At 40.8% G+C, this 27,433-nt stretch overlaps 1 protein-coding gene across 2 annotated transcripts in view; it reads right to left on the bottom strand.

The window, feature by feature from the left end:
- Positions 1-11,095: 11,095 nt before the first annotated feature.
- TEK (TEK receptor tyrosine kinase) overlaps positions 11,096-27,433 on the bottom strand; it is a 125,196-nt gene continuing 108,858 nt past the window's right edge. For both annotated transcript variants that reach the window (XM_060199671.1, XM_016193914.2), the window contains exons 17-23: positions 26,154-26,344; positions 24,617-24,730; positions 22,118-22,188; positions 20,985-21,025; positions 19,911-20,007; positions 12,825-12,924; positions 11,096-12,091 (exon numbers count right to left, since the gene is read on the bottom strand). In XM_060199671.1, coding sequence (XP_060055654.1) covers positions 12,017-12,091; positions 12,825-12,924; positions 19,911-20,007; positions 20,985-21,025; positions 22,118-22,188; positions 24,617-24,730; positions 26,154-26,344 — 689 coding nt within the window. In that variant the 3' untranslated portion in view covers positions 11,096-12,016. The remainder of the gene's footprint in view (positions 12,092-12,824; positions 12,925-19,910; positions 20,008-20,984; positions 21,026-22,117; positions 22,189-24,616; positions 24,731-26,153; positions 26,345-27,433) is intronic.

Below are 27,433 nucleotides of genomic sequence, written 5' to 3'. Positions count from 1 at the left end.
GTAGCCTTGTTGTGGTTATTATTGCTGTTGTTTCTGTCGTTCGTTGTTGGATAGGACAGAGAGAAGTGGAGAGAGGGGAAGACAGAGAGTGGGAGAGAAAGATAGACACCTGCAGACCTGCTTCACTACCTGTGAAGCAACTTCCCTGCAGGTGGGGAGCCAAGGGCTCGAACCAGGATGCTTGGGCTTTGCGCCACGTGCACTTAACCAGCTATGTTACCGCTCAACCCCGATTTTTTTTTTTTACTTCATCTAGTAGGAATGTTAAGCAGAAACACATGTTCTTTTTATATTTTTTTAATTTTTATTTATAAAAAGGAAACACTGACAGAAACCATAGGATAAGAGAGGTAAAACTCCACACAGTTCCCACCATCAGAACTCTGTATCCCATCCCTTCCCCTGATAGCTTTCCTATTCTTTATCCCTTTGGGAGTATGAACCCAGGGTCATTATGGGGTGCAGAAGGTGGAAGGTCTGGCTTTTGTAATTGCCTACTCGCTCAACATGGGTATTGACAGGTGGATCCATACTCCCAGCCTGCCTCTCTCTTTCCCTAGTGGGGCAGGGCTCTGGGGAAGCAGGGCTCCAGGGCACATGGTGGGGTCATCTGCCCAGGGAAGTCTGGTTGGCATCTTGGTAGCATCTGGTGGCTGAAAGAAGAGTTAACATATAAAGCCAAACAAATTGTTGACTAATCATTAACCTAAAGGCTGGAATAGTGCAGATGAAGATTTGGGTTCTCCGTATTGTAGATAGTTAGTAGGCATATTTTAGTTATATTCCAAAGGGCCCATGACTATACTAGTATTTTTTTTTTTCTTTCTGAGCCTGACATCTGATATGCAAGTGGGCCCAAGTTATTGTCTGGAGAGATGATGTCATGGCTGCAAAAAGGACCAGAAAGCTTGATCAAGGAAGAGAGTAGCTCCCAAATATGGGAGAGGTGTATAAATATTGTTGACTGTAAACCCCATTGATTTAATCTGATCCAGGGCCCATATTCAACTTAGGAGCCTATGTGACCTCTGCATCCCTGTAGATCTGAGCTCACATTCTGTGGTCATGAGTAGGAACATTCCAAGCTGCCCCAATTTCAGGACCCACCTTCCTCAGGTGGAACATAGAATATGTTATCTAGTCTCCCTTCGGAGGATGAAACATTCTCTACCATTGTTGATCCACATTGAGAGCAAGGTCCTATGGAGGGCCCACAAAGGGGTCTATTGTATTGTTTCTGATAGAGACGACCAGTAACAATGTCCACCCTGTCCAACGCTTGACGTCTCGTCACCCAATCTGGTCCCCTATGCCTACACTGAACTTCTCTGTTCCAGACTCTTGGAAACAGGGTTGGCAGTCAGCTGAGGTCAAGAACAAACACCTCATCACAGACCCCTGCAAGCGTCAACCCGGCTTTGACCTAGCACGTTATGATTGGGCCCTCCTCAATCGCTATTGAACAGGCCATGGCCGGTGCGCCGCTATGTTCCATCGCTGGGGAGCCAGAGACGACCCGAACTGTCCCTGCGGCTACAGACAGACTGTGACCCACATAGTCAACGACTGCCACCTCTCCAGATTCAAAGGAGGTCTCAAAACTTTACATCAGGCTCAACCTGACGCTGTTGACTGGCTACGGAAGAAGGGCAAACGCTAGAAGAAGAAGAAGAAGGAGAAGGAGAAGGAGAAGGAGAAGGAGAAGGAGAAGGAGAAGGAGAAGGAGAAGGAGAAGGAGAAGGAGAAGGAGAAGGAGAAGGAGAAGGAGAAGGAGAAGGAGAAGAAGAAGAAGAAGAAGAAGAAGAAAAAGAAGAAGAAGAAGAAGAATGGAAAGAGGGATTTATTTGAGGTCTAGGCCCATCATGTCTGTTTGGAAATCTCACGACTCCCCAACTAGGGCCCCAGCGTATGGAATGGCCTGATAGTGACTAAAGAGTCATCGTTGAAGTATGCCAGTCTCTTGCCCTTATTCAGTTTTTGTAGTCCTTACTTTGATAAGGTTAGCTTTGGAGTGACTGAGGGAAGTGTAATAGGAAGTAGGTGAGGAGATTATCTAAGTCTAAATAGAAATGATTTATTTGGGAACTTTATGGTGCCTTTTATAGGTCTTTCTACTTGCTTGCTGCATATAGTGACTCACTGCAGACTATTGTGTACTTTTGCTTTCAGGTGTCTATTTTGCCCTAATTTATGGATACATGTGAACATATGCCCTATCTCATGGGACCTGGTCTATATCTGTTTTGGGACTTTGTTAAGAAGTGAACCACCCGAAATGGAATTAGAGAATCCTATGAGAAAGGAAAGGTCTCATCCAAGTAATGAGGCTGAAGGGCTGACATTTCATGCTTGACGTCCCAGGACACAGTCTGAATCATGCCTAGGTGGTACTCCTTGCACTGATTAGATTGTGATCATCTGATGCAATATCATTTGGTATGAATTGAGAGATGCATGCAGGAAAGTGAGCCCCACCCTATAGGTTCCGGGGCTGGAGGGGAATATAGGCTCTGTAGAGGAAGCAAGAGGTTCCTGCTGTCTTAGTTTTATATATATATATATATATTTTTTTTAATTTATTTATTCCTTTTTGTTGCCCTTGTTGTTTTATTGTTGTAGTTATTATTGCTGTTGTTGATGTCATTGTTGTTGGATAGGACAGAGAGAAATGGAGAGAGGAGAGGAAGACAGAGAGGGGGAGAGAAAGATAGACACCTGCAGACCTGCTTCACCGCCTGTGAAGCCACTCCTCTGCAGGTGGGGAGCTGGGGCTCGAACCGGGATCCTTACGCCAGTCCTTGCGCTTTGCGCCACCTGCGCTTAACCCACTGCGCTACCGCCCGACTCCAGGTTTTGTTTTGTTTTTAATGTTTCTTTTTTAAAATATTTTATTTATTTTACTTTTGAGGGGCAAGGAGGGAGAGAAGGAGAGAGAGAGAAAGAAAGAGAAAGGGAAGAGAAACAGAGAAACACCAGAGCATTACTCAGTTCTATTTTATAGTGGTGTGGGGGATTGAACCTGGGACTTGGAAGCCTCAGGCATGAAAGTCTGTTTGCATGACCATTATGCTATCTCTCCTGCCCTGTTTTAGGATTTAAGAAGGCAATAGATAGTTATTGCTATAGTCAGATTATTTGGCAACTGGGTTAACTTTGAAAATCTTATTGTAAGGATTTGCTGTATCATACACAACATCACCATAATTTATGTCCTTTGACATTATTTGTATATAGCTGTGTCTTACAGAGTAACGTCACTGGTTGTTTCTGTTCTCCCTAGTCTAAGCTTTTAGGAGAGTCAGTATTTCAAAGACTCAGCCTATGGTCTGTGCATTAAAAAGTTTGAGACATGCAATCAATTTTCCCCTCATATTGATTAAATAGTGATTTATGTGACTACAAATTAATAGGAGTATACATAGACACCATTCCCACCACCAGAAGACTGTGTCCCATCCCATTATCCCACCCCCCACCCCCACTAGTGATGCTGAGCATCCACCCTCACGCTCCTCCCAGAGATTTTTACTTTGGTGCCCTACTCCAAACTCAGTCAGATCCTGCTTTGAGTTTCCCTGACTGTTCTTCTTTCTCAACTTCTGTTTATGAGTGGGGTCATCTTTATCTTTCTGACTTAGCTCACTTAACAAAATTCCTTCTAGCTCCATCCAAGATGGGTCAGAGAAGGTGGGTTCATTGTGCTTGATAGCTGCATAGTATTCCATTGTGTATATATACGACAGCTTTCTCAGCCACTCATCTGTTGTTGGGTACCTGGGTTGCTTCCAGGTTTTAGCTATTATGAATTATGCTGCTATTATTATAGGTATACACATATCTTTTTGGTTGGGTGTTATGGAGTCCTTGGGGTATATCCCCAGGAGAGGAATTACTGGATCATATGGAAGGTCCATGTCTAGCCTTGTGAGAGTTCTCCAGACTGCCCTCCACAGAGGTTGGACCAATTTACATACCCACCAGCATACAGGAGGGTTTCTTTGTCCCCACAACCTCTCCAGCATTTGTTGCTGCTGTCCTTTTTGATGTATGCCATTCTCACAGGGGTGAGGTGGTATCTCAATGTTGTCTTTAATTGCATTTCTCTGACAATCAGTGACCTGGAGCAATTTTTCATGTGTTTGTTAGCCTTTTGGATCTCTTCTGTAGTAAATATTCTGTTCATATCCTCTGTCCAGTTTTGGATGAGGTTATTTGATTTTTTTTTCCTTTTTTTTTTTTTTCCTTCAGGGTTATTCCTGGGCTCGGTGCCTGCACCATGAATCCACCACTCCTGTAGGCCATTTTTCCCCCTTTTTGTTGCCCTTGTTGTTGTAGCCTCGTTGTGGTTATTATTATTGCTATTGTTTATATTGTTCATTGTTGGATAGGACAGAGAGAAATGGAGAGAGGAGGGGAAGACAGAGAGGGAGAGAGAAAGATAGACACCTGCAGACCTGCTTCACCACCTGTGAATTGACTCCCCTGCAGGTAGGGAGCCAGGGGTTCGAACCGGTTATTTGCTTTTTTTGTTGCTAAGTTTGCTGAGTTCTTTGTATATGTTGGTTATTAGTCTCTTGTCTAATGAATGGCATGTGAAGATCTTCTCCCATTCTGTGAGGGGTCTCTTGGTTTGTGTGATGGTTTCTTTGGCTATGCGGAAGCTTTTCAATTTAATGTAGTCCCATTGATTTGTTTTTGTTTTAGTCTTCCTTGCAATTGGGTTTGTATCATCAAAGATGTCCTTGAGGTTTTTGTGGGAAAGTGTTCCACCAATGTTTTCCTCCAAGTATTTCATAGTTTCTGGTCTAATATCCAGGTCCTTGATCCATTTGGAGTTGATTTTTGTTTCTGGTGAGATAAAGTGGTTTGGTTTCATTCTTCTGCATGTTTCAATCTAGTTTCCCCAGTACCATTTATTGAAGAGAGAGCTTCCTTCCTCCATTTAATACTTTGGGCCCCCTTGTCAAATATATGTCCATAGGAGTGGATGTTTAGTTCTGGGCTTTCAGTTCTGTTCCACTGGTCTGTATGTCTATTTTTGTTCCAATACCAGACTGTTTTGATTATGATGGCCTTATACTATAGTTTGAGATCTGGGAGAAACACATGTTCTTTATTCCAGTCAAATTCTCTACTTAACAAGGTGCCAAAATATTGATGCTAGAAGCTGTCCATAGTAACATCTGAATCCTGGTTTGATGTATTTGATGGAGTAAGACAAAACCCTGCCAGTCTTTTCATTGAGAAGTATTTAATTTATAATATGTAAGAGAGGTTCTTAACAGGGTAGTGCTGGATAATGCCATTTACCTGAAGACACACTTAAAAACAATTACATTGGAACACAGTAAACAGTTATTCACTTTTCACTGATTTTCCAAGCCAACGGTGGGACTGGTTCTTTTCTTCCCTGGTCTTCTTAAGCTTCAATAGTATCCTGACTACTGCTAGTGAAAGAAAAAAAATTAAATGCCTTGATTTCAATGTAAGGCCAGTAATATATTAATCTGAGTAGTATCTCCCTCCTCTATATGCTACCTAGTAAGCCATGACCTCTGCCACTCCCTCCTACACCTGCTTATGCTTATTTGTGCATCATATCTAGTCTCTTGGAGAAATAAGCCTTTTCTTTAAATTGAAACTTCTCAAATCAGTGTTAGTAGCTATAGTTCCCACCTCATGCTTATCTTCAAGAAGCCATGCGGACTGAGTGAAGGGGAGTGTAGGGCCCAATGGCTCACTTAACAGAGTATGTCTGATATAAAGCAGGTTGGGCACTATTGAGCTTTATCTGGCTGTTGCAATTTAGAAATTCAAGTTCAGTACTGAAGAGTTATAATCTTTCAGGGATTATGTTTAATGTTTTGATTTAAAACACTATCAGATGTTTCATTTATATGTGGAATCTAGAGAACTACATAACCCTAAAAAACAAACAAAACAGAAACAAACTGTCAGTAAGACTTTATAAGAATTATTGTCATTACTGTTGGAAGGTTAAGGGCACAGAATTCTGTAATGAGTATTTCTTTCTTTTGTGTTAAATAGATATTTTCTAGTGTACCATTTCACTGCTCATGTAATTTCTTTGACATGATCCCTATAAGCATGGTATGATTTATTTTTGTCTTTTTTAATTCAACAAGGTCTAATTATATAGCAGGTTCAGTATGGTATCTTAGAGCAACATATGGTTATTTGAATAGAAATGAATTAAAATTAAAGTTAGAAATACTAAGATAATCCCAGATATTATAAGAAAAATGTTTACACACTGTGACATATAAATGAATTATTTTTTCCTTTCAAGTGTTGTACAGCCAAAAGTTTGGAACTTAACTTAAATGACAGTGGTTGATCTTAGTTTCAAGATGATCAATGATATATTTGTGAAACCGAATAAAGAAGTCACTGACTGTGTGTTAGCTAGGCCTTATATATTAAAGGGGTGTGTTTTTGAGACTATAGAACATTCAACGTACAGTTTATGTGAAGTTTAAATGTTTTTTTTTTTTGAAATAATGGTTTGTAAGACAGATGGGTACATTTTCTTGTCTCCCCATGATAGGTGTCTACACACCACTCCCACCACCAAGCCTCTTCACCATCATAAACTGGGTACTGGATACATAGTGCCCACCCCTCAGACTCTCTGTAGTCCAGAGTCCTTTGCTTTGCTTCAACACACCACATCTAGTCCAAACTTCACCATGTTTCCCTTTTCTTGCCTTGCTTCTTATAGTAGCACCCATGAGATCATCCATCATTCATCCTTCTTCCTCTGACTTACCTCATTTGATTCCTTCAAGTTACACCCAAGATAAGGAAAAAGAATATCTCATCATTTCTTATAGCTGAGTAGTATATCATGACTTTCCACAACCCATTATAGTATTATTTTTTCTTTAAATCTATTATTATTAGATGGAGACAAATTGAGAGGGGGGAGGGGAGATAGAAAGGCACCTGCTGATCTGCTTCATCACTTCTAAAAGCTGGTAGTCAAAGCATGATATATATATATATATATATTGCAAATAATAATATTATCTTTGCATGTGGCAGATAACACATTCAGACCCTACGAAACAGAGAAAAAAGGGCTGGAGATGTAAGCTTGCTTTCTTCTTTTTTTAATTTTTATTTATAAAAAGGAAACACTGACAAAAACCATAGGATAAGAGGGGCACAACTTCACAATTCCCACCACCAGAACTCCATATCCCATCCCATCCCGATAGCTTTCCTATTATTTTATTTTTTTAAATATTTATTCCCTTTCGTTGCCCTTGTTTTATTGTTGTAGTTATTGTTATTGATGTTGTCGTTGTTGGATAGGACAGAGAGAAATGGAGAGAGGAGGGGAAGACGGGGAGAGAAAGACACTTGCAGATCTGCTTCACTGATTGTGAAGCGACTCCCCTGCAGGTGGGGAGCTGGGGGGGCCTCAAACTTGGATCCTTACGCACTTTGTGCCATGTGCGCTTAACCCGCTGTGCTAACCACCCGACTCCCGCTTTCCTATTCTTTATCCCTCTGGGAGTATGGACCCAGGGTCATTATGGGGTGCAGAAGGTGGAAGGTCTGGCTTCTGTAATTGCTTCTCCACATTCCCAGCCTGCCTCTCTCTTTCCCTAGTGGGGCAGGGCTCTGGGGAAGCTGGGCTCCAGGACACATTGGTGGGGTTGTCTGTCCAGGGAATTCTGGTTGGCATCATGTTAGCATCTGGAACCTGGTTGCTGAAAAAAGAGTTAACATATAGAGTCAAACAAATTTTTGACTAATCATGAACCTAAATTTAGGCTGGATAAGTTCAGATGAAGAGTTGGGGGGTCTCCACTTTGTAGATAATTAGTAGGACTATTTTAGTTATATTCCAAAGGGCCCATGACCATACTAGTTTTTTTTCCTCATTCCATTGTCACCGGTCATCTCTATCTGTAACAACACAATAGAACCCTTTGTGGACCCCCATAGGACCTTGCTCTCAATGTGGATCAACAATGGTAGAGAATGTTTCATCCTCCGAAGGGAGACTGGACAACATATTCTATGTTCCACCTGAGGAAGATGGGTCCTAAAATTGGGGCAGCTTGGAATGTTCCTACTCATGACCACAGAATATGAGCTCAGATCTACAGGGATGCAGAGGTCACATAGGCTCCTAAGTTGAATATGGGCCCTGGATCAGATCAAATCAATGGGGTTTACAGTCAACAATATTTATACACCTTTCCCATATTTAGGAGTTACTCTCTTCCCTAATCCAGCTTCCTGGTCTTTTTTGCAGCCATGACATCATCTCCCCATACAATAACTTGGATCCACCAGCATATCAGATGTCAGATTCAGGAAGAAAAAAAAAAAAAGCTGTAAGCTTTCTATTGGAAAGCTCATCACAGGGATGTCCTCCTGTCACCTCAGAGACATCACCTCCTAAAATGACTTCTTATTGTGACTTTCCTGACCTTCATTTTCCAGGGACCATTATCTTCCTCTTTTTTTTTCCATATCCCAAAATTTCAAGCCACCAAGGTTTTTTCTTCATCCTTCATAATCATCCTGTGGTTCCATCTCAATAACTCATGGATTTTCCTTCTTTCTTTCCTTCCTTCTTTCTTTCTTTCTTCCTTCCTTTCTTTCTTTCTTTCTCTTTCTTTTCTTTCACATGTAAGCACAGGGCCTTTGTGTCTAGATGGGACTGAGCCCTTGTCCATACTCCCTCTCCCAGACAGATAAATAAACTGCTGAAATGTGATAGGTCAGGTGAACTGACTCCTGATATGCCTTCTGCAACTAAGTTATGTTAAAAATATTTTTATTATTGAATAGAGAAAGAGAGAAATTGAGAGGGGGCACAGGAAAAGAGACAAAGAGACACCTGCTGCCCTGCTTCACCACCACTTGTGAAGCTTTCCCCCTGCAGGTGAGGACCAGGGGCTTGCTCAGCTAAGTTCAAAGGAGAGAAGTCTGGCTGCCATCTGTCTCACTTCATTGTGGACCCTCTCTCTACTCATGCTGCCCCCACCCCCCACCCCCCATTCTCATATTTGAGGAAAGTGGACCTAAAAGTGAGAATACTTGTATTTGTTCCTTTTTTACTATACTTGTGAAACTTTGTTAACCTTTTTGAAATTTTGGTTTCCTTGACTGTGTAAAACAATAAAATACCTACTTCATCACCTTCCACCTTCTGCACCCCATAAAGATCTTTGGTCCATGCTCCCAGAGGGATAAAGAATAGGGAAGCTTCCAATGGAGGGGGTGGGATTCAGAACTCTGGTGGGGGAAGTTGTTTGGAATTGCACCCCTCTTACCCCATAATCTTTTCAATCATTATTAAATCACTGATTAAAAAAAAGTTTAAAAATACCCACTTCATTAGGCTACTGTACAAACTGTAGTGTAATAATCCACAGAAAGCTCTGAGTGAGTGTTCCATGACCTGCTGTTGCAGAACAGTTTTGCTCCTATGATTACTGTGGCTGTTACACTGTTCTTATTCCTTGAGTGTAGCTTCTGTTAAGCTTTTCTGGTTTGGTAGCTAATTATTACTTCAGTTGTGAGCACAACAGTTGTTTCCTCTACAACTAGGCTTGCCTCACAAACATTCTTGAAGAGTCTAGTGCCTGTGGTGAATCATTCAGAATGATGAATGTGTTTGCTCCTGGCTAATATAAATATCCTAAATCTTGTATGACTGAACAAAGGTATGGTTTCTCTGCTAGGGTTGAGAGTCCTAAAGTCTACTGCTCAGATCAGTAGTTACAGTGAGACTGTTAATAAATAATTGCTCAGCAAGATGTCTAGACTTATTTATTCCCTTTTGTTGCCCTTGTTGTTACTAATGTCATTGTGGGACAAGACAGAGAGAAATGGATAGGGGGAAGGGGAGATAGAGAGAGACAACTGCAGACCTGCTTCACCATCTGTGAAGCGACTCCTCTGCAGGTGGGGTGTCTAGTCTTTGTATTCATGGGCCAGACTTCAGTTGGTGTGAAGATTTTCTCCCATTCTGTTTTTTTTTTTTTTTCTGTGTACCTCCTTACTATTTTTTTTTTCTTTTTAATCAGAGCACTGTTCAGCTCTGGCTTATAGTGGTGTGGGCGATTGAACCTGGGACTTTGGAGCCTCAGGCATGAGAGTCTGTTTGCATAACCATTATGCTATCTACCCTCCACAATATTTTTTTAAGTCACCTTGTTTTACAAGACTATTACAGAAGTACAGTTTGACACACTTCTTCAAACTATGTTGCTATATACCACACCCACCACCAAAATAGTATTCTCCCTCCATCAAAGTGCATTGAACTCACCCCATCTGGCAGCCCACACCACCCCAAATTTCCTTTTGGCGGCCTCTGTTCAGCAGTCTGAATTCAAAGATTTGTCTTTACTTGATTTTGCTTGTTTCCATTGATTTGCTTCCTTATATATTCCATATGAGTGAGACCATTTGGTATTGTTACTTTTAAGTAAGCCCTTTACTATTTCTTGTAGGGTTAGTTTGATGGTAATGAATATGTATTAGTAGTTGAACTGAGTATTCTTGGGTAGAGATCTTAGTTCTGTTTATAAGTTTGAATGTATTATATAAGTCTTTTCTGGGGTTTAAAAATCAGCTGATAGTCATGGCAGTTTCTTGGTAGGTGGCAGGAATTAGTAACATTGTGTGCTGTATTGAATTGCTGTTTAACATTTTAACAATTAAAATAGGTCCCAATTCTAAGTCCTTAACTCACATTGGAATGGTGTGATAGGTGTCCTCCCTTGATACAAGAGAATGTACTAGAATTAGTTTGTTTCTTGGAGATTTCTGTTTTTGTGAGCTTGAGATTCCATGGATAGTATATAGTCATATATATATGTGTATATATATGTATGTATATATATATATATATATACATACATATATATACACACACACACACACACATACACACATATATATATGTCTAGTATATAGAAGTATAGTCACCAGCTGGTCTGTATGCATAGTGCCGAGAAGTTAGGGATTGCTATTTTAAGGCATTTCTCTTTAAGTTATAATAGACATTTGACAATATCTACAAGACACACTCCTGGACAAAAAGTAAGTATTCAAGACATTTATTCATTTCTAAATGACCTCAGTGAAATATGTGCCTGCAGTATAAATGGTAAACTCACAAATAATCAGATCTAAAACTTTTTACAAAGTGCAATACCTATAGGGATGTGAATTTGATACAATTAACTCCAGGCCTTCTATTTTTATTTCTTTAAACACACAAATCAATGTTATTAAAAAAAACCTAAAACTAAATCTCACAAATTTCCTGATTAAACTTATTTATACTTTTCTGAACATCCTGAGGTTTCTAAGAAATGATATGTAAGTCTGTGTTCGGTGCTAGCATTCTGGACTGACTTGTGGGCTCATGAAAGAGTTGCCAGGTAATTAAGTTGTCGTGGCCTTTATGGATGTGGGAAGATTTTTAGAGACAGAAGAATCTTATTTCACTTGGACTTTTCAGTCTCAAATACTAACATATGTCCTGTTAGAATTCATACATTTACTTCACCTGTAGTGTAAGGATATTGTTAGATTTATTAACAATATTTTACTTTTACACAGAAAAACATTTTGTAGCATTGAATACAAAAGTAAATATAAAAATATCTAGAATGAGTTATGTATTTCAAGAATTGTACTCTCACACCTTCCTAGGAAGTCCACACTTAAGAAAAAAATATATATATTATTGCATATAAAACCACAAAACAGGCATTCTGATCCACCTCATTCTTTCTCAAAAGCAGTATATACAGTCCCATTAGAATCACTGTGTGTACAAGATGCACACTTGTGGGGGGGAGAGTTCCTGTGTGTGTGTGAAGGTTCCAGACATACAGAAATATATTTACATGTCTATATCACATCTCTTGGCAGAGTCTTGCTGGCTTTCTTTGCATCAATAGATAAAAGGGTCTCTCATGAAGGGGAAGCAGTGTACAGATGAAGACGGCCTGTTCTAGGCTGCCTCTTCAGCAGAGCAGTCAATTCCCGCATAGGTAAACTTCTCATAAAGGGTGGTGTTCACGTAGGTCTAGAAGAGCAAGTAAGTGATTCAGAGACATAGGCTGCCTCAGTTCTGCCTCTACTGGAGCAATTATAGCAATGCCCTGGGCTTCTTTAGGTGGGAGACACTTTTCAGTCCATAATCCCTCTGTTGTGTTTGAGGGGCCCCTCCCTACCTGAAATGCAAAGTTTGGTATCTGCAAGCCACCAAGTGATCCCTCTTCTTGTTTCCTTGCTGCACACACATGCGCCTTCTTCTCTAAGGCTCCATTTTCCCACTTCTCATCACCCCCACTTCCTGTATAATCTCACCCACATCTCTGCTGTAACCATCACTTGGGTTTTGATGACTTTCAGAATCTTATTTCCCTGCCTTAGTCTTGCTGTTTGAATTACAGGTCCATACAAAGACCTAAAATTTTTCTCCCTAACAACCTGTAGACCAGATTCTGTTGTGATCTTCCTGTGTGTCTTGGGTCTTTCACCTATGAAAGTGAATAGGGAGGCTATTTACCTGATGAGATTTCAGCTTGAATAGGCTAATTCTCTAGTGTTATAACATGTGTAACTATTTATGGAGAATCTGCAGACAATTTGCGCAAAGTTTGAGGATGATATCCCTTGGGAAGTTTCTGCAAGACCCATGGTTAGGCCCAGAAAAACGCACTGAATTGTAGAAACTGTTTTGTATGGACCATAGTGGTCACAGGAGCACCTAAGAAAGTGCAGCTAAATACCTCTGCTCCAAACCTTATACTCACCTTGCGTTCTTCTAACATCCTATTTAAGGACACCAGTATCTGAGCAAATGAGGGCCTCTCATAAGGCTTCTCCCGCCAGCATTGTCTCATTAGATCATACCTTTGGAAATAAAAAGGTAAAGGATTAACTTGTGCAATTATATTCAGTCGTAGACATAGTCATTGTTGGGTATGGGGCAAAAGGAAAAAAAAAACTGTAACCACTCAATATATAATTACTAGGCATATCCATCAGTAGACAAATACAGCACCTCACAAGTTTTTATTAGACTTCCACCTCCTTACTCAGGTCTCCTTCATCTCCCCATAAATAGCACATCTGCGTTGGGTACTGTTCTTACAGAATCATGATTTCACCTATTCTAATTATCCAGAAAAAGATGAGTTATTTTCCCCTTGGAAAATGATATCCCTAAAAATATTAGTGTTTTATTTTTAAATGAATTTAGACTTAAATAAATGTGCAAAATGCTACATGTTATATACTGTATTCTTATTAATTAGCATAGTAAAAACACTAGGAAGTCATGCCACTTAAAAGCCCTGTCTAACCAGGTTTTCAAAATAGCATTTGAGGTAATATTATTGGTTTATAACATGAGTCAGGCCTCCATCACTGTAATTCCATCTGTATAAAAACTGTATCATGATCACCACCTAAGCCTTGTTTCCTTATATAGCTATATATTTGACACACTTTCCTCATCTACCTACCTCCAACCTCATTACCACAAGTGTGTTCTTTATATTTAAGGATTTGTTTGCTTTATTTGTGCCACAAATGAGTGAATTTATAGTATTTTTTCTATTTCCATTTAACACATTTCACTTAGAATATTACCATCCATCCATCTTGTTTCAAAATGACGATTTTCTTTCTTTCCTTTTTTTATAGCTGAGTAGTATTTCCTCATGTGTATACTGCATCCTCTTTATCCAGTCATCTATTGACGGACACTTAGGTTGTTCATGTCTTAGTATTGTAAATAATACTGCATAAATATTTGAAGTGGTATATCTGGGTCATGTAGTTATTTTTTAATTTTTATTTATAAAATGGAAATATTGACAAGACCATAGGATAAGAGGGGTTACATATAGTAGTTCTATTTTGTTTGTTATTGAGGGACCATTTAACAGTATTTACTAATGACTGTGCCAATTCATAGCCACCAACAGTATAGAAGAGTTGCCTTCTCCCCATCGCCAACTTAAATCCTCTCTAACCATCGTGCACTGGGTCCCTAACACCCTTTTCCTTCCCTACCTAGACTTACATATTCTTGACTCCTTTGTCATAAATTATTTGTCAATAAAAATATAGTGGTGGATTTTCTTTCTTAGCAGAATTGCTCTCTTTGGAGTCTGGGTGGCTTCATAAAAATTTTAAGACTTTTTATCCTATAAAAACATAATGGGGGGGCAGCCGGTAGCACAGTAGGTTAAGCACACATGGTGCCCCCGGCTCCCCACCTGCAGGTGTCTTTTTTCTCCCCCTCTGTCTTATCCAACAACAAGGGCAACAAAAGGGAAAAGAATAACCTCCAGGAGCAGTGGATTCATAATGCAGCACTGAGCCCCCTGTGATAACCCTGGAAGCAAAAAAAAAAAAAAAAAAAGGGTGTTTTATATGGATTACATTGAATATTTATATTGCCTTAAGCAAAACAGTCATTTTATGCATCAATTCTTCCAGTCCAGGGACATAGAATATCTATTTGTTTCTTTCTAGAATGTCTTCATTTTTGGTGTACAGACCTTTCATCTCTTTGGTTAGACTTAAGGAAGGCAGTGATAAGGAGGGATAGAGACAGTGAGACACCTGCAGCACTGCTTCCCTACTTGCAAAGCTTTCCCCCTGCAGATGGGAACTGGGGGCTTGAACCTGAGTTCTTGTGCATTAAAACATGTGCACTCAACCAGCTGTGCCACCACCCGACATTTAATTATTTATGCGATTATAAATAGGATTTTCTTTTGAGGTCTGTTTCTGATAGGTCATTGAGTATAAAATGCAACATCTTTTTTTAAATATTAACTTTGTAAGCTGCAACTTTACTATGTATTACTTCTACTAGAGTACTTTGCTTACTTGTTTGGTTTTGTCATCACCAGGGCCTCATAGCTGTAGGCCAGCTTAAGACAGACAGAGAGAGCACAGCAGTGAAGCTTTATCCAGTGTTCTGGGAGTCTGGTTTGAACCTAGTTGCAAGCATGGCGGAGCAGGCTCTCTAGCCAAGTGACTTACCTTGCTGGTTCTCTAATGGGTTTTTCATTGGAATCTTCAGGAATTTTATATATAGTATCATGTCATCTGCAAGTAGTATATGCCTTTCCAGATTTTCTATTTCTCTTAGATCAGCCAATTTGTTAGCATATAGGTAGTACTAGTACTCTTTTAGGATACTCTTGGTATTTTTGTAGTACGTGCTGTTACTTTCTGATTATGTGTTTGGTTTGTGACTTTGGCTAAAGAGCTGCCATTTTGCTTATTTCTTAAAAGAGTCAGCTTGTTTTCATTGACCTTCTGAATTGTTTTGATTTTTTTGCCCTAATTATTATTTTTTAAAAATATTTATTTATTTATTACTTAGTCCCTTTTGTCGCCCTTGTTTTATTGTTGTAGTTATGATTGATGTTGTTGGATAGGACAGAGAGGGGGGAGAGAAAGATAGACACCTGCAGACCTGCTTCACCGCTTGTGAAGCGACTCCCCTGCAGGTGGGGAGCCGGGGGCTCGAACCGGGATCCTTATGCTGGTCCTTGCGCCACCGCCCAACTCCCTGCCCTAATTATTATTTTCTTACTATTACTTCTGAATTTTTTCTTCTTTTTCTTGTCAATTTAGGTGTAGCTTAAAATCCTTTGTGAGTTATCTTTTTTCCTTAGGTATGCCTGTTTTGCTATGACCTTTTCTCTTAGTAATGCCTATATTGCATCCCATAGTTTTTAAAAAAAACATTTTTTTAATATCTTTATTTATTGGGGAGAGACAGAGACCCCTACAACACCACTTCACCACTCATGAAGCTCTCCCCCTGCAGGTGGGGACTGGGAGCTTGAACCTGGTTCCTTGCGCATTGTAATGTGCACTCAATCAGGTGCCTCACCACCTGGCCCCCCATAGTTTTTTTTAAAATAAATGTCTGCATGGACATATCCTTTTGGTTCTCCTTTGCTTTCCTCCTAGAAACAATTGTTGTGGGAGTCGGGCGGTGGCACAGTGGGTGAAGCGCACGTGGCGCAAAGCGCAGGGACCAGCGTAAAGATCCCGGTTCGAGCCCCCGGCTCCCCACCTGCAGGAGAGTCGCTTCACGGGCGGTGAAGCAGGTCTGCAGGTGTCTATCTTTCTCTCCCCTCTCTCTCTGTCTTCCCCTCCTCTCTCCATTTCTCTCTGTCCTATCCAACAACAAAGCAACGTCAACAATGGCAATAATAACCGCAACAAGGCTGCAACAACTAGGGCAACAAAAAGGGGGAAAAATGGCCTCCAGGAGCGGTGGATTCATGGTGCAGGCACCGAGCCCAGCAATAAAAAAAAAGGAACAAAAAAAGAAAAAAAAAAGAAACAATTGTTGTGTTCAGTCTCCTCTTATTTGTGGTTTCCCACTCTCTGTGACTGAGCTTCATGCCAGTGTGATCCAAAACGATAATTAATAGGGTTTCAACCATGAATTTATAGTGATTTTTTCACCTCCCAACATATGTTCTATTTCATGAGTACTTGAAAAAAATATATAGTTGTGTTGGGGTAGACTTCTTTGTTAAGTCCATCTCATCTAATCTTGTTAGTTTTGTTTTTTTTTCTACTTTGATAAGACAGAAAAATTGAGAGGGGAGGTGAAGCTACAGAGCGAGAGGAAGACACCTGTAGACCTGCTTCACCACTCATGAAGCAAGGTTAACCTTGCAGGTGGGGAACGGAAGCTTGAAACCAGGTCCTTCTGCATGATGTTGTGTGTGCTCCAGCAGGTGCACCACCTGGCCCCTCTAGTTTGTCATTTAAGGCTATTATTTTCCTTGATTTCCTGTCCATGGCTCCCTGCCAGTGGGTTGTCAGTGTCTCCCCTATAGGGAGCTATATGTCTGTTTATATTTCCTTTATATATTTGGGCACTCATATATTGGATATATATGTGTGTGTATATACTTTTTAAAATATATATTTTACTTAATGTTAGTGATACAGATATAAAACACTGCTTAGCTCTGGCCTATGGTGGTGTCGGGATTGAACCTGGGACTTTGGAGCCTCTGGCGTGAGTCTTTTTGTGTAACTATTATGCTGTCTTCCTCACCTTGGGCATATGATTATTAATAAGAATTCTCTCTTCCTGTTTTGATTCTTCGATCTTTTTTGGGTATAAATATTCTGTCTTTCTGTTGTTTCAATCTTTTTTTAAATTCCCTTTTGTTGCCCTGTTGTTTTATTGTTGTTGTTGGATAGGACAGAGAGGAGAGGAAGACAGACACCTGCAGACCTGCTTCACCGCTTGTGAAGCGACTCCCCTGCAGGTGGGGAGCCGAGGGTTCAAACCGGGATCCTTAGGCTGGTCCTTGCACTTTGCGCCACCTGCGCTTAACCCGCTGAACTACCGCCCGACTCCCTGTTTTGATCTTTTTATGTGGTACCCATTATTGTTCCTTACTACGCCCCCCTTTTTTTCTTTACTCTGGAAGTCTATTTTATGTCAGTTAATTGTAGAGGTGCCTGCTTTTTAAAATTTTCCATTCCCTACAATCTATGTCTTTAGTCTCTCTTTTTGGAAGCATAGGGTTGTATTTTTCTTTTTCTTTTTCTTTTTTTAAAGATTTTATTTATTCACGAGAAAGACAGGAGGAGAGAAAGAACTAGACATCACTCTGGCACATGTGCTGCCGGTGACTGAACTCGGGACCTCATGCTCGAGAGTCCATTGCTTTATCTACTGTGCCACCTTCCAGATTTTTTTTTTTTCTAACCCATTCAGCCACTCTCTTCCTTACAATTGGTGAGTTCATCTCATTTAGGGCAATTATTGATATGAGAGATACTATTTGCATTTGGTCTTTTGCTTTCTGATTCTGCTGATTTCCTTAGTCAAGTTTTTCTGATATTTCTTTAGGTAGAGGAGCACCTTTCAATTCTTTATTAGTAAGTAAGATCAGTTTTGTTTGTATGGGAAAGACTTTCTTCCTCATATCTGTGGGATAGATATATGTGTGTGTGTGTGTGTGTGTGTGTGTGTGTGTGTGTGTGTGTGTATTTATTTTATTATTTATTATTGGGTTGAGAAGTTGAAAGTGGGGTGCCTGGGTCCTTGAGCACTGTAATGTGAGCACTTAACCAGGTGTGCCACTGCCTGGTCCCATGAAGTATGAATGGTCAGTTTTTATCTTTGAATGCTGAGAAAATATCATTTCCACTCAGATTTGTATAAGTTCTACTGAGAATTGTGATTTCTAGATGGGGTTTCTTTATGTATTACCTGCTTTTCTCCTTTAGAAATTTTCTTGAACTTTTTTTTTTTTCAGCACTTAAGCCTCACATAAGTGTGATTCTACCACTCCTAGGCTGACAGTTCGATTTGTTTTTATTTCAGAGAGAAGGACTGGTATCACAGCACCATCTGTGGAGCTTCCCCTCATGCCATTGTCCTCCCTGGGTTTCATCCTGGAGGCTTGTGGTCTGAGTAAGTCATCTTCTGGCCTGTATGTCAAATTCTTGACATTTTCCCTACTTTGTGTCTTGGGTAGGATTCTCTGCATTAGAGACAATCAGGTGTTCTGTTAGCTTCGTGGACTTAAAAATTCCTTCCACCTTCTAGAGTACAAACAGCCATTATATTGCCTTTCCTAATGGAAGAGGTTAGTTCTTACAGTATTTCTTCAATATTCAATTGATACAATATTTTAAAAATAATAAATAAATATTTTTCTTCCACTTGGATCATTGTGAGGTTGTATTTTTGGGCTATCTGATTAATTCCTCCATTACATTTATTCTATCGTCATAGCTTTCTTTAACACCCCTGATCTCATCATTTGAGTTCTTGGATCTGCATATTATAAAAGTTCAACAATATCTACCTTATGTTGATTTTATTCCTGAGCTTCTTGTATTACTGTTCCAGGCTTCTCTATAATAGCTACTTTGTATTCTCTGCCCGTTAGAGAGATACCATATCTTCCGAGTTTGATCTTCCTTTTATTACCTTGAGGTCTCAGATTGTTTGGTATTATCTCCTTTTAAATTATCCTGAATTTTGTTTAAAATCTGGATATGCACCTTAGAAATGAGCGGCTTATCTTTTGTTTTTCTAGCAGGTGGTGCTGAAACTTTATTCTCTTATTTTTGGTTACTATTTGTGCCTCATGCAAATGGGGTGGTTGTAGAAGGCTTATTCCATAGCTATATCTCTGTATATATATTGCCTCCAGGGTTATCACTGGGGCTTAGTGTTGACACTACAAATTCACTGCTCCCAGAGGCCTTTTTTTTTTTTTCCATTTTGTTGGATAGGACACAGAGAGTGTGCTTTTGCCACACCACCATAAGCCAGAGCTGAGCAGTACTCTGGTAAAAAATAAAAAATGACTTCTTATGGATTGAACTTTAAAAGATGGAATTCTTTTGTCCAGCAATGGTTCTTATTCCAGTTACACAGTTAATAGTACCACCCCCTTAGAAATGTTTTAGATATTAACCTATTTGCTCAAGCCAAAGCCTTTCATTTTCCATAGAGTGCCATTCGTAGCTTCCACCTAAACTAATTCTGGGGATGGTTAGGTCACTAAAGCATTCTCTTCTGAACAGTTTATACTCTTAATCCTGTGAAGAAAAGTCTATCTTCCTTAATATAGGTTTTGAAATCACTACATTCCCAAAGTCAGTTTCATTATTCATGAATAATAAATGTAGAAAAAAGGCTCCCGTTATAGTGTGCAAGGACCCAGGTTCCAGCAGGGGGTGGGGGAAGCTTTACAGGTGGTGAAGCATTGCTGCAGGTGTCTCTCTCCATCCAGTCAATAAAGGTTTTTTTAAAAATCAAAAAAAAAAAAAAAAAAAAGTAAGATAAAATGCCCATGGGGTGAGGCACTACTTACACCTCATCGTCACAATTTAGGGGTTTCTCCAGTCGGTAGCCCTGGGGCAGCTTCTCGTAGAGTTCAGCGCATGTCATCCCACAGTATGGGGTCCCGCCTGGAAGACAGGAAACCACATTATCCCAAGCTCCTCTGGTGTGGGAGGCTCTGTGTCCTGGGACTCCAGAGACTGGGAGAAAGATGGGTGAACACCCAGTGCATGTCAAAACTAGACTGGGGCTCCATTCCTTCAGTGGAAAGAGCCACCACAGGGCACCTTTCCTCTTCCTCATGTCTGTCTACACATAGCGCATCTCTACTACCAAGGAGATGACTTTTTGCCATAACTGAAAATATAACTCAGGGGCCAGGCGGTGGCGCACCTGGTTAAGCGCACACATTCAGTGCACAAGGACATGGGTTTAAGCCCCTGGTCCCCACTTGCAGGGGGAAGGCTTCACAAGTGGTGAAGCAGGTGTCTCCCCTCCACTCTCCATTTCTGTCTCTGTCTAAAAAGTAAATATTTAAAAAAAATAAAATATAACTCGTGTTTTATACATAACTCGTATTTTATACATGTTATTTGAATATGTGTGTAAATATGTAATACACACACATATTTGGTGCTGGGGCTCTAGCCCAGAACCTCATCTACTGAAGCCTGTCTCTACCAATGAGCTACACCTGAATTTAACTATAGAAACAATGCATGCTTATTGTAGAAAACTTGGAAAACATACACACACGTAGGAAAAAAAAAATAACAGCTTTCCTATGCTTTCCAGTTTTGGTTTTGTAATAGTTATAAAACTTTGAAAACTGACTTTTCATGGTGGGACAGACATAAACTGAAGCTAGTTCTATAATATATTTGCATTTGCAGAAGTGATGAACTTATAATGAAGGTCCTGGCCACCGGATTGTAAGCAGTAAATATAGCATCAAATAGGGGCCTTTTGAAAAGAAATAATGAGAATAAGTACATTATTATGTGGCAACTCAGAAGGTTCTAAGTCCTCTCTGGTGGCAGCATCTATAGATAATACAGTGGCGGAGGGGCTGGAGTCTCACATGTAGATGAATGTGTGTACTCACCTAAGCTGACTATCTCCCACAGCAACACGCCGTAAGACCACCTGAAGAATGAACAGAAAAACAATCACTTATAGTTCAGCCACGTTTCTGCCCCAGAATCCAGATAACTCACTATTTGTTATTAAAAAGAACAAAGGTAGATTCATTCATCCTACTTCCTAGACTGGGCCTTGCACACAACAGATCATTTTTCTCTTCAGAGGCTGATAGAAGGATTGTAACAGAAAGTTGAGTTTTGCCAGACACCCCCCAAGTCACTGAAGGCAGAGAATGTGAGGTGGTGCTGTGGAGAGCAGGTGAAATTTTTCAAACTGGACAGATCTGAATTACCTTTGTGTCTGCCACCTAAGACTTGCAAGACCTGGTTAATAAACCCCTTGAGGCTTCTTACTGTATTTTGATCCAAGTAGGGATCCGTTATACAGAGATGTGAATGAACTTTTTATGCAGTGGGAGTATGATAATCAATAGTGACCTCCCCATCCCTAGGAATAAGTAAAATCCTTGGACAAGTTACCTCACTCTTTGGGCCTGACTGTTCCATCCATAGACCTTCTGTTTGTGGGGTCGACCTGGCACTCAGCACAGCCCTTCCTTTCACTGCAAGCTACAGCAGAGATGGTCCCTGAGCCCACCACCAGTCATTTTATATCTGAAAATAGTCTGCTCTGTGGTGGGACATAAACACATTTCTCTCTTTTGGTGACACCAAGACCTTGTGCTTATGTGATTCTACTGTTCTCAGGCCTTCGTTTTCATGCTTCTCCCCCACCCCCTTTTCATTGCTCTGAGCTGACTTTTTGAGGGAGAGGGAAAGAGACTATTGCTTCCTCCAATGCAGTAGGGGGTTGGGCTTGAACCTGAGTCTCATGCATGGCCAGTAGGTTCACTATCCAGATGAGCTATTTTGTTGATCTATTTCATTCTCCATCTTTGAGGATGGGAGAAAGAAAGTGAGAGGCATCACCAAACTGTTGCACTATTTGTGAAGCTTCTGCTGGTGTTGTACTAGGGCTCAACTCCAGGGCCTCTTGCATGGTAAATCACATGCTCTATAAGGGTGAGTGACCTCCCACTACCTCCACCCCTCTCCTCACTCTTTAAAACCTCTGACAAAGTGAGGGGCTACTCACACATCACTGTTGGTTGTGTAGACACTGTAATTGAGTGACTCGATGGCCATCCAGCGCACTGGGAGCCTTCCCTAGAGAGAACAAGGTGAGACGTCACTTAGGCAGGAGGAGACCTTTTCCAATGTTCACAGCTTACCTGAAGTAAGCTCAAGCCCACAGACATAGGTGTGACCTATTTGAATTGCTGGTGAACCCTGTAGAGGTGGCTCCCAGGGATTTGGCCAAGCTCTGACAGTGGCATTTCAACTTGTGTTAGCCAGGGAGTGGGGCAAAATCAGGACTATCTGGGGGAGCTGTCTGAGCACCACTGGAGCTGGCTTTCTCTCGGACCATGCTTTAGTGGACCCTCCCGACCCTGTTATTTGCGTCTGCAGTTCTGTTTGTTGTGAAGTAATATTCTAAAGTTCTTTCTCACATATGCACTGTGTCCACCCTGCCCCTTGCCTCAGCTACAACTCAAGCTCCCTTCCCTTTCACAGGTAAGGAATGCAATTTGTCTGCTGCTTCTGATCTCAGACATCCTAATTGCTAATTTCCAGAAGTCTCTAATATGCACCATTTTGTGAACACTCTTGGGCCTACCCAGTTCCACTATTCCCAACCATTTTCCTTCCAAATTCATTAAGAAAAATTCGGGGGGTTAGGGAGAGGAAAGATACCACCTTCACCATTTGTGGAATCTTCCCTTGGTGCTGTGTTTTCCATGGTCTTGGGGGCTCAAACCTGGGTCCTCACAGTAAAGTTTTTACCCTGTGAACTATGTCTTGGCCCTCATTTTTTTCTTTTAAAATATTTTTTTGGGGCTAAGTGGTGGCATACGTGTAACACTTGCAAGGATCTGGGTTCAAGCCCCCAGCCCCCACCTACAGGGTGAAAGCTTCTTAAGCAGTGAAACAGTTCTGCAGGTGTCTCCTTCTCTCCCACTTCCATTTCAGTTTCTCTCTGTACCCAATAAATAAAATATTATAGTTTATTTCATGAGAGTGGGAGAGAGCAAAACACCACTCATCTCTGGTATGTGGTGATATTGGAGATTGGCCCTGTGACTGTGGCCATACAAGTCCTGCTTAAATGCTGGATTATCTCTCCAGACCTCAGTTTCCTCTTAAAAAAAAAAACAACAACTTTTTTCATACCTACTTCTATCCGTCCCTACTGCTGTCAATTTTATTCAGGCCATAAGCATCATCTCCTGTCTAATGACCATAATTTAATCTCTGATCCCCCTCACAATTTATACCACAATCATTGTGGCCACTAAATATGACAAATATAACCACATATTTTTTTTGCAACCAGTGTTATCATTGGGATTCTCTGCCTGCACAATTCCACCATTCCTAGCAGACTTTTTAAAGATAAAATGTTGGAGAAAGGGAGACACGAGTGCCCCATCACTCATGAAGCTTCACTTGTGCAGGTGCTCAAGCTCACGGTAAAACATACACTCTACCGGTGAGCCCTTTCTTGGGTCCTTTCAAATTTCCTAATCCCTCTATTATTCCAAGACCCCAAGTCCTGTGCTAAAATTTAAATCTCGTCAATAAGATCTTATCTCTGTTTTATCCTCCAACCTTGAGTTCTAAATTCTTCTGCAGTATACCTTAGCCAAATTGAATTAATCTCAAAGGCTTCACTCTGAGCTTTTGTTTATACTGTAGCCTCCATGTAGTCAGTGTCTGATTCATGAGTTTGCCTCCTCCAGGATGCCCTTCATGACTGCCTCAGGTTTAGTTCAGTGTATGTTCTCATATACACTGTTAAAAATTTCCCCCCATTTTGTGTCTGACTTACAGTACACCAGAACTGAGCACAAGCATGACCTATTTGCTATAATAAACACTAGGACAGGGTAGATACATTCACTTATCAATGATCCCAAGTCCTAGTACATTAGCCTGCAACACTTCCACTATTAAATTAGAAAAAGTGGCAGGAGTCAGCTTGTGTATTTTTTTTTTTTAAAGCTCCCCAGGTGAATCTGAGATGCAAAGTTGAAATTTTCCTATTTTAAAAAATAGGACTATGAGGTGGCCACTCTGCCCTCTGGTGGTACCTTAGTAACACTGCGCCCTTCTTGCAGGGGCCTTGCTCCTTCAATCCTTTTCTCTCTTCCTATACACTGTCTTTTTAAGGCCTCCTTGTGATGTAGAGTCTCATTATGTCATCCTTTTTTTAAAGTGTAGTAAATGTCTTTTCATGAGTGAATGGATATTGTGTGAACTTCTCAGAGGTGTTTGGGTCTGGAAGTGTACAGACCTTGAGCCTCCTTAGCACCCCTAGACTTGCAAGTGCAAGTATCTGGCCACATGAGGCATCCTTCTTCACTGGTCAAGACAGGCGCTACAGTTATTTTAGGAATCAAAACTTTGAATGTTTTCTGGGCTAGAGCAGTATCTACTGGGATGCTCAGTCAGATGCCTCAAACACCAGAGAACAATGGTATTTGCGCAGAGAAGTGACCTCAGGAGATGTTATCAGTGTCCGTTCTGAACTTACCATTGTCTTTTTCACATATACTTCTTGACCTCGAGACAATCCAAAATCTGCTATTTTGGCTACATAGTTTTCACCAACTAAAATATTCCTGGCAGCCAGATCCCTGTGGATAAACTGAAATAAAAAAAAAAACAAACATGTATTTTCATTATATTTGCCTTTCATTTTATTTTTGCTGCCGGGGTTGGAAGTTTGCATAGGGAGTTGAAAAGATACCAAAATCCAGTTCCCTTCAAGTTTCTTTATAAAATCAGTGAATTCTGCTCAATAACTTATTAATGTCTTGGGGAAAAGTGTTTCAAGAAAAACACTAGCTCATTACATTTTGTGGTTGCAATGTAAGGCTTCTGTTATGCATTTAAAATTTTTTTATTTATGAAGTGGAAATATTGACAAGACCATAGAATAAGAGGGGTACAATTCCTACCACCAGACTCAGTATCCCATTCCCTTCCTTGATAGCATCCCTATTCTTTATCCCTCTGGGAGTATGGACCCAGGATCATTATTGGGTGCTGAAGGTGAAAGGTCTGGCTTCTGTAATTGCTTCCTTGCTGAACATGGGTGTTGACAGATTGATGTTGGTACAGGAGATTGAACCTGGGACTAAAGATCCTCAGGCATCAGAGTCTCTACCATAACCATTATGCTATCTAACCTTCACCATGCATTCTTTACAGTCCAATGAAACTAATATCCAGGAACTTTAAATACATATGTGTTGGGAAATTGTGAGGATGTAGTTGAGCTTGGCAGGGCTTGACTTGAGGGGACATCCATCCTGTCAGTCTCTCTCTCTACTCAGAGGTCAAGTAAGGAGGGACAAAAGCCTCCAAGGTTTGCCTGGTCTTATCAGACTCCCTGCCTCACAAAGCACCCTGCATTCCTGATACTATGGCCTGCTCCCTTATTAACTACATAATCATTGTTTTGCCTGAAAGATCCCCACCTATTCCATTCCTTTAATCTATCTTCTTTCTACCCTCAAGACCCTCCCTGCCCCCAGGGTATTATTAATGCTACCAGTTAAAACCCTCTCAACAGTTGCTAAGGAAGTTCCTACCTTTCCCAGTCCCTTTTGCCTTTCTCCGCCCATTTCCATTTCCGACTTGCCACTTCGCCTGGACTCTCTGATCAATAAAGAATTGAATTGCCTCGCCACCAGGAGCTCAGTCCATGAGTCATCTCCCTCAAGTCACTGAGTGAGTAGCAGCCCAGGCTGGCTCCCGTAGCATTCTCTTCAACCCAGAGAATACGTGCCCGAGAAGAGGCATACCCATGCTAGCCCGGCACATATAAAGTTGACTAGACAAATCTATTGTCAACCTGGAATAGTAACTTCTGTTGAGTTTTCAAAAGAGCATAGAAAAAAATACACCAGGACTTTTCCTGCAACCCATTATATAGAGAGGGCATATTAACAAAGATAATGAAGATTATAAAAAGGAATTGAGTGGCTGAAGAAAAAAAAAAAGACTTGAGCCTTGATTCTAGAGAGAATTTCAGAAGACAGTGAAGCAAGATCCTCAGAACAAACCTGCTTTTGACTCAAGTAGTCCATGCCCCGGGCCACATCTGCTGCAAAATGAAGCAGCTGCTGGGAGGACAGTGTGGAGGCGGTGCTATTGGCGATGGCAAAGGCAGGGTCAGTCTCTAGCACTCTGCTCTTGCGCAGGAAGTCCAGGAGGTTTCCATGTGGGGCATATTCGATGGCCAGGTACAAGTACCCTTTGGGGAATGGGACAGAACACCCATTTAAGCATGGACCCTAGTCAGCTGTGAGATTTCTGAGTTGTGCTGAGGCCTAGATAAATGCTATAAACTCCATTTTTGTTAAAGCAACATCTAGTAGCATCAACCTGTGTGTGGTGGGAGGAAGAAGGAAGGTACTTAACATGGCCCTGCAGTACTGACAGGGGTCATGTGTGGACCCAGAGTTCCTCTCCCTCTCATACACAGACGTGCACCCTGCCCCATCCTCAGCAACTGGGGACTAACACAGAAGGTTTCTTGGGGAGCAATGGGGAAGTGAAATCAAAGCATTTGCTTCCAGAAGGTCTAGGGCAATTAGCTCACATCACATTTTATCCCTGACTCAATGTTAACTTAAGCACCTAAAATAATCCAGACATGTTATTCTTATTCCACTCTGCCTTTTCTTCAAGTTACTAAAATAAAACAAAATATTGATAGTGAAAGGATCCCCAACAAATAACTTTATTCCTGCCTTCTCCTCATCCCCAAAACCAGTAGCCTGGAGTATTGTACTCACTAAGCACAGAAATTAGAAAATGCAAACTTAGGAAAAAATAGTTTTCAAAGGAAAAGATCTGTTTTAAGCTTTTTCCTCTTTTTAAACTCAAAAGTAATCTGTCTTAAAACATTATTCTACACGTGGTGTAAAGCGCAAGGACTGGCATAAGGATCCCAGTTCAAGTCCCTGGCTCCCCACCTGCAGGGGCGTCACTTCACAGGCAGTGAAGCAGGTCTGCAGGTGTCTACCTTTCTCTCCCCCTCTTTCCATTTCTCTCTGTCCTATCCAACAAAGATGACATCAATAACAATAATAACTACAACAATAAAAAAACATTTTTCTAAAAAGCCAGTGAAATAGAAATTGCTTTGTAACGAGGGCACAGCTCAGCTCTGACTTATGGTGATGCTGAGGGGTGGGGCCTTGTGGCCTCAGGCAAGAGAGTTGTTTGCATAGTCACTGTGCTACCTCTCCACCCCATGTGGTGTTATCATTTTTAAAAGTGTTAAAATAATTTGAGTTTTAAAGGTATCCTAAGAAACTGAGACAAGGTAACATCTAGC

This window comes from Erinaceus europaeus, chromosome 10 (assembly GCF_950295315.1).
Source record: "Erinaceus europaeus chromosome 10, mEriEur2.1, whole genome shotgun sequence".
Lineage (NCBI taxonomy): Eukaryota > Metazoa > Chordata > Mammalia > Eulipotyphla > Erinaceidae > Erinaceus > Erinaceus europaeus.
The sequence above is the reverse complement of the archived record's forward strand: the minus strand, read 5'-3'. Positions and strand labels throughout refer to the sequence as shown.